General features: G+C 44.8%; 1 protein-coding gene across 1 annotated transcript in view; it reads right to left on the bottom strand.

The window, feature by feature from the left end:
• LOC110499879 (staphylococcal nuclease domain-containing protein 1) overlaps window positions 1-14,129 on the bottom strand; it is a 319,253-nt gene that overhangs the window by 22,127 nt on the left and 282,997 nt on the right. The window contains exon 22 of the mRNA XM_090213660.1: window positions 7,469-7,672. Coding sequence (XP_090069786.1) covers window positions 7,469-7,672 — 204 coding nt within the window. The remainder of the gene's footprint in view (window positions 1-7,468; window positions 7,673-14,129) is intronic.

The raw sequence follows: 14,129 nt of genomic DNA, 5'->3' as shown, positions 1-14,129 counted from the left end.
AAAACCTAAGAGTGAATTAAACTATTTTGAAAACGCAATTAAGGGAATAAACTGGAATGATATCTTGTCCTATACAGACGTGGAAGCTGATAGTCAGGTTTTTCTATCCACAATCCAGACTACAATAAATGGCTTCCTAAAGAAAATCAAATCCAAACCTGGCCAAAAGAGCACTCTTCCTTGGCTAAATGGAGAAATCTGGAAATTGATGAAAGAACGAGATTATGCTCTAAAAATAGCCCTAAGATCCAAATTGGAGCATGACAGACGTAGGTTTACCATGTTGAGAAATAAGGTGATGAAAGAAATCAGACAGGCCAAGGCAAACTTTTCTATTAACATAATTGGTGAAGCAAAGGGAAATTCTAAATTGATCTGGGAGAATCTAAAAAAGTTAACAGGGAAATACCATAGTAACATTGCAAAAAGACTAGAAATCATGGTGAATAACAATCTAACACAGGATGCAGCCAAAATAGCAATAGCCTTCAATTCCTACCCCTCCCCTGGTTTCTTGGGCTCAGTGCAAGTGAATGACGCTCAACCTGTCTTCATCATAAGGGAGGTTTCTGAGTCAAAGGTGAACAAGGTGATTAGCTCACTAAAGAACTCTAAAGGCAAATATGTGTTTGGGCTGGACTCTACCTTTCTTAACTACAAAGAGTCACTCATTGGCCCATTACTAAGGTCACCAACACATCTATTGGTCCCCCTGACCAAAGGTATGGAAGTCAGCCATAATAACGGCCATCTTTAAATCGGGTGACCCTGCTGACGTGAGTAACTACAGGCCCATTAGTATTCTACCTGTGGTGTCGAAGGTTGTTGAAGAGTGTGTAGCAGAATAACTGATTGCCCACCTCAACAACAGCCCCTTCACATTACACTCCATGCAGTTTGGCTTCAGAGCGAAACACTCCACAGAAACGACCAAATTCTGTCTTCAGGAAAATGTGAAGTCCAAGATGGACAAAGGGGGCATTGTTGGGACTGTGTTTCTGGGCCTAATGAAGGCTTTTGATACTGTTAACCATGAGGTTCTCATCACAAAATTGTCCAAGTTCAACTTTTCCCCTGATGCCTTGAGATGGAAGAAATCATACCTCGAAGGCAGAACTCTGTCGCCCACTCTTAGCTATGATGTGGGTGTGCCCCAAGGGTCAATACTGGGGCCCCTCCTGTTCAGCCTGTACATTAATGATCTGCCTTCTGTCTGTACTGGGTCTGAAGTTCAAATGTATGCAGATGATACAGTGATATATGTGCATGCAAAGAGCAAACAACAAGCTGCACAAGAACTCACTACTGTAATGGTCCAAGTTACAAAGTGGCTCAGTGACTCGTGTTTGCATCTCAATGTGAAAAAAACTGTTTGCATGTTCTTCACAAAGAGGGCAACAGATGCTACTGAGCCAGATGTCTGTGTCAGGGGAGAAGCTACAGGTGGTATCTGATTTTAAGTACCTTGGCATCATACTTGATTCCAACCTCTCTTTTAAAAAGCAGGTGAAAAAGGTAATTCAAATAACCAAATTCAACCTAGCTAATTTCCGATTTATACGAAATTGTTTGACTACAGAGGTAGCAAAACTGTACTTCAAATCTATGATACTCCCCCACATAACATACTGCTTGACTAGTTGGGCCCAAGCTTGCTGTACAACATTAAAACCCATTCAGTTTGTCTACAAACAGGCTCTCAAAGTGCTTGATAGGAAGCCCAATAGCCATAATCACTGTTACATCCTCAGAAAGCATGAGCTCCTGAGTTGGGAAAATCTTGTGCAATTTTCCGACGCATGTCTTGTATTCAAGATCCTAAATGGACAGGCTCCCCTCCACTCAGTAATTTTGTTAAACAGAAAACCCAAACATATGGCAGCAGATCCACAAGGTCTGACATGAGAGGTGACTGTATAGTTCCCGTAAGGAAAAGCACCTTTAGTAAATCTGCATTCTCTGTGAGAGCTTCCCATGTCTGGAATACACTGCCATCAGACACACAACTGCACCACATATCACACTTTCACAAAAAAACATGAAGTCATGGCTAAAGGTCAATGAGATATGTGAACATGGTCCCTAGCTGTGTATTGCTGCTTTCCATGTTGTCTTGTTGTCTGTAGCTTGTGAGGTGTGAAAACACGGTGGCTTTTATGGGTTTTGTCTTGTTGCTTTTTGTGCTATGTTACTCTGTCTGCATGCTGTGTCTTGCTTGTCCTATGTCGCCCTGTCTGCGTGCTGTGTCTTGCTTGTCCTATGTTGTTCTGTCTGCGCGCTGCTTGTTCTATGTTGCTCTGTCTGCGTGCTGCATCTTGCCTGTCCTATGTTGCTCTGTCTGCGTGCTGCTTGTCCTATGTTGCTCTGTCTGCGTGCTGCGTCTTGCTTATCCTATGTTGCTCTGTCTGCGTGCTGCGTCTTGCTTGTCCTATGTTGCTCTCTCTGTGTGCTGCGTCTTGCTTGTCCTATGTTGTTCTGTCTGCATGCTGTGTCTTGCTTGTCCTATGTTTCTCTGTCTGCGTGCTGTGTCTTGCTTGTCCTATGTTGCTCTGTCTGCGTGCTGCGTCTTGCGGTTGAAAATGAGCCGGTTGGCTAAAACCAGCACTTTTACTGAAACGTTGATTAATGTGCACTGTCCCTGTAAAAATAAAATAAACTCAAACTCAAGACAGTAGAGTAGCTTGGGAGGGTGATGCACTATCTCCACCCGACAGTAGAGTAGCTTGGGAGGGTGATGCACTATCTCCACCCGACAGTAGAGTAGCTTGGGAGGGTGATGTACTATCTGGATACACTGTTGAGCTCTACTACAGTACCACCAGTGAGAGGTACAGGAGTGTGTGATCCAGTCAATGAATATTATCTCAGTAAGATACTGTGTGTGTGTGTACACATGATGTGTGACAGGAGTGTGTGTGATCCAGTCTGAATGAATATTATCTCAGTAAGATACTGTGTGTGTGTGTACACATGATGTTTGACAGGAGCGTGTGTGATCCAGTCTGAATGAATATTATCTCAGTAAGATACTGTGTGTGTGTGTACACATGATGTGTGACAGGAGTGTTTGATCCAGTCTGAATGAATATTATCTCAGTTAGATACTGTGTGTGTGTGTGTGTGTGTGTGTGTGTGTGTGTGTGTGTGACAGGAGTGTGTGATCCAGTCTGGATGAATACCAGCTATGTCCTCGTGGAATATCAATGCCCAGCAATATGTGTTTGTATGTAATAAGCCATAAGCCGATGCTGTGTCATTAATCATTGACAATATGCAGGCCAGTAGCTTTCATTTGATCACACATTAGCCAATGCAATACACCTGAGATGTATTCCAGATCCCTGACTGCACTAAAGCAAACAGACGGCTGTTTTGATGCTATAGTAACCTGATATGCAATAACATACTAACCTCTGATTTGAAATGTAATACCTGTGAATATACATATATGTCTATGTCATGTCATCACTATGTATTGACGTAATATCCATAAAATGGTAATCCTATTTCTATAGTAATATCAAACATCATTTCTATGTATTACTGTGTAGGCCGAATACTAAGCAACAACTAGCCTATGCAATAACGTGTGTGGGCTCTTCAGCTAGGTTAGTCCTCTGTGTTGGGGGGCCTCTAGCTAACTGCCCGTTACGGCTCTGCGCTCTTAAAGTTAGCCACTCTGGCCCTGCAGTGATGCATGCCTGGTTTTACTGCGCCTGACTCAGACCACACTCTCCCCATCTCAGCTCTTTATCTTCCCCTCCACACCTCCTCTGGCTGGCTACCGCCTTCTCTCTCTCTCTCTCTATCACCCCCGCTCTCTCCATTTTCTCCTCTCTTTATCTATCCCCCCACTCTCTCCATTTTCTCCTCTCTCTCTATATCTATCCCCCTCACTCTCTCCATTTTCTCCTCTCTCTATTTATCCATCCCACATTCTCTGTCGTTCTCTCCTCTCTCTATCCCCCTCACTCTCTCCATTTTCTCTTCTCTCTCTGTATCTTTCCCCCTCACTATCTCAATTTTCTCCTCTCTCTCTATTTATCCATCCCAAATTCTGTCGTTCTCTCCTCTCTCTATCCCCCTCACTCTCTCCATTTTCTCCTCTCTCTCTATATCTATCCCCCTCACTCTCCATTTTCTCCTCTCTCTATATCAATCCCCCTCACTCTCCATTTTCTCCTCTCTCTCTATATCTATCCACCCACTCTCTCCATTTTCTCCTCTCTCTATCTATCCCCCTCACTATCTCCATTTTCTCCTCTCTCTATATCTATCCCCCTCACTCTCCATTTTCTCCTCTCTATTTATCCATCCCCCATTCTCTGTCATTCTCTCCTCTCTCTATCCCATACTCTCTCCATTATTTTCCCCTCTCTCTCTCTATCCCTCTCTCTATTTGTCCATCCCCCATTCTCTGTTGTTCTCTCCTCTCTCTATCCCCCTCACTCTCCCCATTTTCTCTTCTCTCTCTGTATCTATCCCCCTCACCCTCTCAATTTTCTCCTCTCTCTCTATTTATCCATCCCACATTCTCTGTCGTTCTCTCCTCTCTCTATCCCCCTCACTCTCTCCATTATTTCCCCTCTCTCTCTATCTATCCCTCTCTATTTATCCATCCCCTATTCTCTGTCGTTCTCTCCTCTCTCTACCGACCTCCCTCTTTTTCTCTCCAACAATAATAGCAGCAGAGAAATACATTTATCATTATACTTATATTGTCTATCTTTATTGCAAGGACAATGCTTAAGTGTGTTGTCCATTTGCTACAGGGCATATCCACAAAACAAACAGAGTTTCCCTTCAAATAAATCTAACAAATCCCGCTCTCCTCTATGAAACAAGACCAGCGCCTGAGAACATCAATTTGTCATCTGGAATACAATAATGTCAGGTGGGAAAAAACTGTGTTTGTTGTTGTAATATCACAAACGGACGTGGGAGTTTCCCCACTAAGCATTCCAGCTTTAAACATTTCAAAATAAAGGCCATTTGAGGAAATGGAAGCTGAGCTCAGTTAGTGGTCAGTCTTTAGCTGACAGAGGAGCTTTGTTTGCCAGGGGGACTTTAAAGTGATAAGGTAGAAGGCCTTCAGGGTGCTTTCACCTGTCTAGCCCCCCTCCCTTCTTTTAGACTATTAAAACTATACCACTTTAGACTATATCAATGAAAGAGATGCGCCCAGAGCCTTCACATCCCAGTCTGAACAGGCTGCATCGTTTCAGAGGGAGCAGCACAGGGGACATGACCAGCATAAGACAAACAGGCCTGACAGACTGCATGGCTCTATCAGCGGACAGCAGGGTTCAGACGGCATGGCTCTATCAGCCTGTTTCAGTGGACAGCAGGGTTCAGACGGCATGGCTCTATCAGCCTGTTTCAGTGGACAGCAGGGTTCAGACTGCATGGCTCTATCAGCCTGTTTCAGTGGACAGCAGGGTTCAGACTGCATGGCTCTATCAGCCTGTTTCAGTGGACAGCAGGGTTCAGAATGCATGGCTCTATCAGCCTGTTTCAGTGGACAGCAGGGTTCAGACTGTATGGCTCTATCAGCCTGTTTCAGTGGACAGCAGGGTTCAGACTGCATGGCTCTATTAGCCTGTTTCAGTGGACAGCAGGGTTCAGACTGCATGGCTCTATTAGCCTGTTTCAGTAGACAGCAGGGTTCAGACTGCATGGCTCTATCAGCCTGTTTCAGTAGACAGCAGGGTTCAGACTGCATGGCTCTATTAGCCTGTTTCAGTAGACAGCAGGGTTCAGACTGCATGGCTCTATCAGCCTGTTTCAGTGGACAGCAGGGTTCAGACTGCATGGCTCTATCAGCCTGTTTCAGTAGACAGCAGGGTTCAGACTGCATGGCTCTATTAGCCTGTTTCAGTGGACAGCAGGGTTCAGACTGCATGGCTCTATTAGCCTGTTTCAGTGGACAGCAGGGTTCAGACTGCATGGCTCTATTAGCCTGTTTCAGTGAACAGCAGGGTTCAGACTGCATGGCTCTATCAGCCTGTTTCAGTAGACAGCAGGGTTCAGACTGCATGGCTCTATTAGCCTGTTTCATTGGACAGCAGGGTTCAGACTGCATGGCTCTATTAGCCTGTTTCAGTAGACAGCAGGGTTCAGACTGCATGGCTCTATCAGCCTGTTTCAGTAGACAGCAGGGTTCAGACTGCATGGCTCTATTAGCCTGTTTCAGTGGACAGCAGGGTTCAGACTGCATGGCTCTATCAGCCTGTTTCAGTAGACAGCAGGGTTCAGACTGCATGGCTCTATTAGCCTGTTTCAGTGGACAGCAGGGTTCAGACTGCATGGATCTATTAGCCTGTTTCAGTGGACAGCAGGGTTCAGACTGCATGGCTCTATCAGCCTGTTTCAGTGGACAGCAGGGTTCAGACTGCATGGATCTATTAGCCTGTTTCAGTGGACAGCAGGGTTCAGACTGCATGGCTCTATCAGCCTGTTTCAGTAGACAGCAGGGTTCAGACTGCATGGCTCTATCAGCCTGTTTCAGTGGACAGCAGGGTTCAGACTGCATGGCTCTATCAGCCTGTTTCAGTGGACAGCTGGATTTAATCACTGACTCTGTTCCAGTGGGTCGTTTCAACACAATACTGTTTACAGTCTCAGTGGCCCAAAGAGGTGAGCTCCCTGGCCACAAATACACACCATACAGTTACTTATTGACTGACGTGGGCTGACTAAGTGTCTTTCAATGGGCTGTAAAACTTTAGTGGTGGTTTAGGGAAACGAGGGTGATTACGTCTAACATTCTGTGTGGGTGTGCATTCATATGTTTATGAGTGTTTGTGTTCTGACCGGTGAGCCCATTTCTGTGTCTTTGTGTGTGCCAATTTGTACCTAAATGACAGAGTGGAGTAATGTCGGGGCGTGTAGGAGCGGTAATTGCGCCAGGAATAAATATTTCAGTTTTGTGCCTTTATCTTTCATTTACAGAGAGGCTTTGAGTCTGCCAGCTGAATTAGCATAATGAGGGAAGGCAAACGAGCTGCACTTCATGACATTACAAAATGGCCGCCGTCAGAGGGGCCTGTCCTGCTGAGCGCTAGACGTACCGAGAGGAGCGGAGAGATGCATCGCTTCAGATCGGTCTTCATTTTGGATTACTAAACACGTCAGCATTTAGCCACATGCTAGCACTTATTCATAACAAAAACATTGACCTGTTAGCATGGTAGCTGAAATAGACTCGTCACAGCCAGCCAGTCACATACACTGTCACCCAGTATCATGTTTTGGCCCTGACAAAGTCACTATGACCTGAAAACGTCTGGCACATGTCAGCGTAACCTTTTCTCAACTCTAACGCCAATTCATTTGGCCCAATGCTAGCACTGGTACATAAAACACATCTGTTTTGGCCATAGTGCCCTGACAAAGTCATTAAAAAACTGAAGGTAAACATAACTTTCATTTCACTCTTCGAATTCCGCCGAGGCGGCCATTTTCCTACCATTTTCTGCAGGTGCTTCTCTTTCCGCACGTCCACCATGACCATGCCCTCCTTGACCAGGCTGAGGCCCACGTCGTCCTTGGAGTCGGCAAACTGCAGTGTGACATGGGGGCAGGTGACGCCGCTGTGCTCCACGTTGAGGAGACACTGGGTGTTCTGGATGTCCCGCACCAGGCTGTCTACCACGTCAGCACGCGCATCCTCCTAACGGAGGTGGAAGAGGAGGAGAGGGGAGGTCAAGGGGTTAGGTCACCCTGCTGGAGGCTGTTGAACCGGAACAGTTTATCCTGAAATCTTTAGTCCTCTACTAAAAGGGACTCATATTGTGCTCAGAGAGCGAGACAAGGAAGCCAATTAGGAGTATTGAGGAGCAATAAGACACGCCCAGCCATGGCTTTAAAAAACAGGGATCAATTGAGTACACCCCAACATCCCCCATTCATCATTGCTCTGTCCCTCTCGCTTGCTCTCCTTCCTCCTTGCCCTGGTCCTGTCTCCATGGCAACCCCCGAGCAAGCTGCCCTTGGGGTGTGAATGTGGTGTGTGTCTCTGTGTGTGTATGTGTGGAGAGGGATGCTGAGTGTTCAAGGGGGAAAACTGAGGGGCTTTTTGTTTCTTCTTCTTCCTGTGGTCAGCTTGTCTCACACTCCGCGGGGGAGCTCAGGGCGAGAGAGGGAGGGAGAGGTGGTGAGAGAGACGGATGGAGGGAGAAAGAGAGCCAAGTGGACTGGGCGAGAAAGAGAGAGGAGGAGAGAGAGCCAAGGGGACAGGGTGGGGATATGCAATATGAATGAGGGCCTTCTGCTGAGTGGGACAGGACACTAACGGGGCCTTCTGCTGAGTGGGACAGGACACTAACAGGGCCTTCTGCTGAGTGGGACAGGACACTAACAGGGCCTTCTGCTGAGTGGAACAGGACACTGTAACAAGGTTAGTACTAGCATGCGCCTGAAATGGACCAGTGTGTGGATGGTCATAACTATGCATTCAACTATATATGCTAACAGAGGAGAATGTATTATATATGTTAACGTATATGCATGTATTAATATGAATATGTGTCTAAGTGAATGACTGACTGACAGTGTGTGTGTGTTTCTGTCTGTGTGGCCACTGGCCAGTTTGAGTCACAGCAGGTGAGTGAGATACCAGGCAGCACCCTCTCTACTCCAGGCGGCAGGGCAGAGAGGACATCTGGGGAGAAACGCTGTCACCACTAGTAACAGGCCCAGAGAGAGAGGGAGAGAGGGTAGAGGAAAAAAACAGAGCAAGAGAGATTGAGAGGGAGAGAGCAAGAGAGATTGAGAGGGAGAGAGAAAGCGAGAGAGAGGGAGAGCAAGATAGATTGAGAAGGAGAGATTGAGAGAGCAAGAGAGAGAGCAGGAGAGAGAGAGCAGGAGAGATTGAGAGGGAGATTAAGAGAGATTGAGGGGGAGAGAGAGATCAAGAGATTGAGAGGGAGAGAAATGCAAGAGATTGAGAGGGAGAGAGCGCAAGAGAATGAGAGAGAGAGAGAGAGAGAGCGCAAGAGATTGAGAGAGAGAGATCTGACCAGAGATTTAGGAACAGAAGAGAGGAGAGAAATATTAGCTGAGAGAGAGAGGATATAAAGAAGATGGGTAAGAACCCCTGAGATAAAGAAAACATTTGCTTTGGCAATGTAAACATATTTTCCCATTCCAATAAAGCCCCTTGAATTGAATAAAGAAAACAGGAACCAAACAAGAGCCAACAGAGGCAGAGAGAGACAGAGAGAGAGAAATAAAAGAGCCAGAAAGAGGGAGGTAGATAAAGGGAAATGGTGAAAGAGACAGATCAAATTAAAGAGCGGTAGAAAGACAAAGGTGGAGAGAGAAAAAGGGGGAGAGCGAGGTAGAGAGAGGTAGAGAGCTGTGTCAGCTGTAGAGAGTGGAGGTGAGGCTGAGGCCTGGGTGGACAGATGGCCCACATCACCCTGCTGCAGCTTCACACTGACTCAGTGGAGAGGGGACAGCACACACACCTTGAACCCAGACACACACTCGAAAATAAACAAATATACATATTGGGTAAGGACACACACATTACAAACACACGCATGGACAGACACACACACAAAAGGACGTGCACGCACGCATGCACACACACGCAGGCACGAACAGAATCACAAAAATAGACATCCTAGGCTAGGACACACACTAAGCTTAGACAGATGTAAAAACACACCGTTTCAGTTCAGAACAAACCATGTGTTTTGATCTTAGCTATGTGATCTCCACTCAGAACAAACCATGTGTTTTGATCTTAGCTATGTGATCTCCACTCAGACAAACCATGTGTTTTGATCTTAGCTATGTGATCCCACTCAGACAAACCATGTGTTTTGATCTTAGCTATGTGATCCCACTCAGACAAACCATGTGTTTTGATCTTAGCTATGTGATCTCCACTCAGACAAACCATGTGTTTTGATCTTAGCTATGTGATCCCACTCAGACAAACCATGTGTTTTGATCTTCCCCACTCAGACAAACCATGTGTTTTGATCTTAGCTATGTGATCCCACTCAGACAAACCATGTGTTTTGATCTTCCCCACTCAGACAAACCATGTGTTTTGATCTTAGCTATGTGGTCCCCACTCAGACAAACCGTGTGTTTTGATCTTAGCTATGTGAAATCCAGTCAGACAAACCATGTGTTTTGATCTTAGCTATGTGGTCCCCACTCAGACAAACCATGTGTTTTGATCTTAGCTATGTGGTCCCCACTCAGACAAACCATGTGTTTTGATCTTAGCTATGTGATCCCCACTCAGACAAACCATGTGTTTTGATCTTAGCTATGTGATCCCACTCAGACAAACCATGTGTTTTGATCTTAGCTATGTGATCCCCACTCAGACAAACCATGTGTTTTGATCTTAGCTATGTGGTCCCCACTCAGACAAACCATGTGTTTTGATCTTAGCTATGTGATCCCCACTCAGACAAACCGTGTGTTTTGATCTTAGCTATGTGATCCCACTCAGACAAACCATGTGTTTTGATCTTAGCTATGTGGTCCCCACTCAGACAAACCATGTGTTTTGATCTTAGCTATGTGATCTCCACTCAGACAAACCATGTGTTTTGATCTTAGCTATGTGATCCCCACTCAGACAAACCATGTGTTTTGATCTTAGCTATGTGATCCCCACTCAGATCATTACGGGCTTCTGAGAAATCCAGGGTTTTAACAGAGTTACAACACTGCTATAACACTAAAGCACTTCAGAGTGCTTGACATAGTAAAAACACAGAGTGTTGAGTCAGACACACCCAGATACACAAGTACAGACATAGAGTGATTAAAGACTAGGGCTCTCAAACACACTCTGCCCGGTTATTAGTGTGTGCGTGTGTGTGTATGTATGTATATATATATATATATATATATATATATATATATATATATATATATATATATATATATATATATATATATATATATATATATATATATATATATATATATATATATATACACACACTGTACAGTATGTACATACACTGTATATACACTGCTCATACTTAAGCCATAAGGCCTGAGGGGGTGTGGTATACAGTGGGGCAAAAAAGTATTTAGTCAACCTCCAATTGTGCAAGTTCTCCCATTTAAAAAGATGAGAGAGGCCTGTCATTTTCATCATATGTACACTTCAACTATGACAGACAAAATGAGAAAAGAAAATCCAGAAAATCACATTGTAGGATTTTTAATGAATTTATTAGCAAATTATGGTGGACAATAAGTATTTGGTCAATAACAAAAGTTTACCTCAATACTTTGTTATATACCCTTTGTTGCCAATGACAGAGGTCAAACGTTTTCTGTAAGTCTTCACAAGGTTTTCACACACTGTTGCTGGTATTTTGGCCCATTCCTCCATGCAGATCTCCTCTAGAGCAGTGATGTTTTGGGGCTGTTGCTGGGCAACACGGACTTTCAACTCCCTCCAAAGATTTTCTATGGGGTTGAGATCTGGAGACTGGCTAGGCCACTCCAGGACCTTGAAATGCTTCTTACGAAGCAACTCCTTCGTTGCCCGGGCGGTGTGTTTGGGATCATTGTCATGCTGAAAGACCCAGCCACGTTTCATCTTCAATGCCCTTGCTGATGGAAGGAGGTTTTCACTCAAAATCTCACAATACATGGCCCCATTCATTCTTTCCTTTACACAGATCAGTTGTCCTGGTCCCTTTGCAGATAAACAGCCCCAAAGCATGATGTTTCCACCCCCATGCTTCACAGTAGGTATGGTGTTCTTTGGATGCAACTCAGCATTCTTTGTTTTTACCAAAAAGTTATCTGACCATATGACATCTTCCATATGACATTCTCCCAATCTTCTTCTGGATCATCCAAATGCTCTCTAGCAAACTTCAGATGGGCCTGGACATGTACTGGCTTAAGCAGGGGGACACGTCTGGCACTGCAGGATTTGAGTCCCTGGCGGCGTAGTGTGTTACTGATGGTAGGCTTTGTTACTTTGGTCCCAGTTCTCTGCAGGTCATTCACTAGGTCCCCCCGTGTGGTTCTGGGATATTTGCTCACCGTTCTTGTGATAATTTTGAGATCTTGCGTGGAGCCCCAGATCGAGGGAGATTATCAGTGGTATTGTATGTCTTCCATTTCCTAATAATTGCTCCCACAGTTGATTTCTTCAAACCAAGCTGCTTACCTATATCAGATTCAGTCTTCCCAGCCTGGTGCAGGTCTACAATTTTTTTTCTGGTGTCCTATGACAGCTCTTTGGTCTTGGCCATAGTGGAGTTTGGAGTGTGACTGTTTGAGGTTGTGGACAGGTGTCTTTTATACTGATAACAAGTTCAAACAGGTGCCATTAATACAGGTAACGAGTGGAGGACAGAGGAGCCTCTTAAAGAAGAAGTTACAGGTCTGTGAGAGCCAGAAATATTGCTTGTTTGTAGGTGACCAAATACTTATTTTCCACCATAATTTGCAAATAAATTCATAAAAAATTCTACAAAGTGATTTTCTGGATATTTTTTTCTCATTTTGTCTGTCATAGTTGAAGTGTACCTATGATGAAAATTACAGGCCTCTCTCATCTTTTTAAGTGGGAGAACTTGCACAATTGGTGGCTGACTAAATACTTTTTTGCCCCACTGTATGGCTAATAAAGCACGGCTAAGGGCTGTTCTTAGGCACGACGCAACGCCTGGATACAGAACTTAGCCGTTGTATATTGGCCATATATTACAGACTCTAAGGTGCCTTATTGCTATTATAAACTGGTTACCAGCATAATTAGAGCTGCAAAAATAAATGTTTTGTCATATCGTGGTATACGGTCTGACATACTACGGTTGTCAGCCAAATCAGCATTCAGGGCTCGAACCACCCAGTGTATAAAAAACATTAAGAACACCTGCTCTTTCCATGACACAGACTGACCAGGTGAATCCAGCTGAAAGCTACGATCCCTTATTGATGTCACCTGTTAAATCCACTTCAATCAATGTAGATGACGGGGAGGAGACAGGTTAAAGATGGATTTTAGGCCTTGAGACATGAATTGTGTATGTGTGCCATTCAGAGGGTGAATGGGCAAGACAAAAGATTTAAGTGCCTTCGAATACGGTATGGTTGGTGCCAGGCGCGCACCTATGTTTGTGTCAAGAACTGCAACTCTGCTGTTTTTTTCCACGCTCAACAGTTTCCCGTGTGTAAAAATTATGTTTTACCACCCAAAGGACATCAAGCCAACTTGACACAACTTTGGGAAGCATTGGAGTCAACATGGGCCAGCATCCCTGTGGAATGCTTTCGACACCCTGTAGAGTCCATGCCCCCATGAATTGAGTCTTTTCTGAGGGCAAAAGGTGGTGCAACTCAATATTAGGAAGGTGTTCCTAACGTTGTGTATACACACACACACACACACACACACACACACACACACACACAATTAATATATGTATGTATGTGTGTATGTATATGTGTATGTACAGTGCCTTGCAAAATTGATTAGTTCTGAAAGGCCCCAGAGTCTGCAACACCACTAAGCAAGGGGCACCACCAAGCAAGCGGCACCATGAAGACCAAGAAGCTCTCCAAACAGGTCAGGGACAAAGTTGTGGAGAAGTACAGATCAGGGTTGGGTTATAAAAAAATATCTGAAACTTTGAACATCCCACAGAGCACCATTAAATCCATTATTAAGAATATGGGACCACAACAAACCTGCCAAGAGAGGGCCGCCCACCAAAACTCATGGACCAAGCAAGGAGGGCATTAATCAGAGAGGCAACAAAGAGACCAAAGATAACCCTGAAGGAGCTGCCATCTCTACAGCGGAGATTGGAGTATCTCTCCATAGGACCACTTTAAGCCGTACACTCCACAGAGCTGGGCTTTACGGAAGAGTGGCCAGAAAAAGGTCATTGCTTAAAGAAGAAAATATGCAAACACGCTTGGTGTTCACCAAAAGGCATGTGGGAGACTCCCTAAACATATGGAAGAAGGTATTCTGGTCAGATGAGACTAAAATGTAGCTTTTTGACCATCAAGGAAAACGCAATTTCTGGCGCAAACCCAACACCTCATCACCCCAAGAACACCATCCCCACAGTGGTGGTGGCAGCATCATGCTGTGGGGATGTTTTTCATCGGCAGGG

Source organism: Oncorhynchus mykiss, chromosome 21, assembly GCF_057628025.1.
Source record: "Oncorhynchus mykiss isolate SJ-2025 chromosome 21, ASM5762802v1, whole genome shotgun sequence".
In the NCBI taxonomy this organism is placed as follows: domain Eukaryota; kingdom Metazoa; phylum Chordata; class Actinopteri; order Salmoniformes; family Salmonidae; genus Oncorhynchus; species Oncorhynchus mykiss.
The sequence above is the reverse complement of the archived record's forward strand: the minus strand, read 5'-3'. Positions and strand labels throughout refer to the sequence as shown.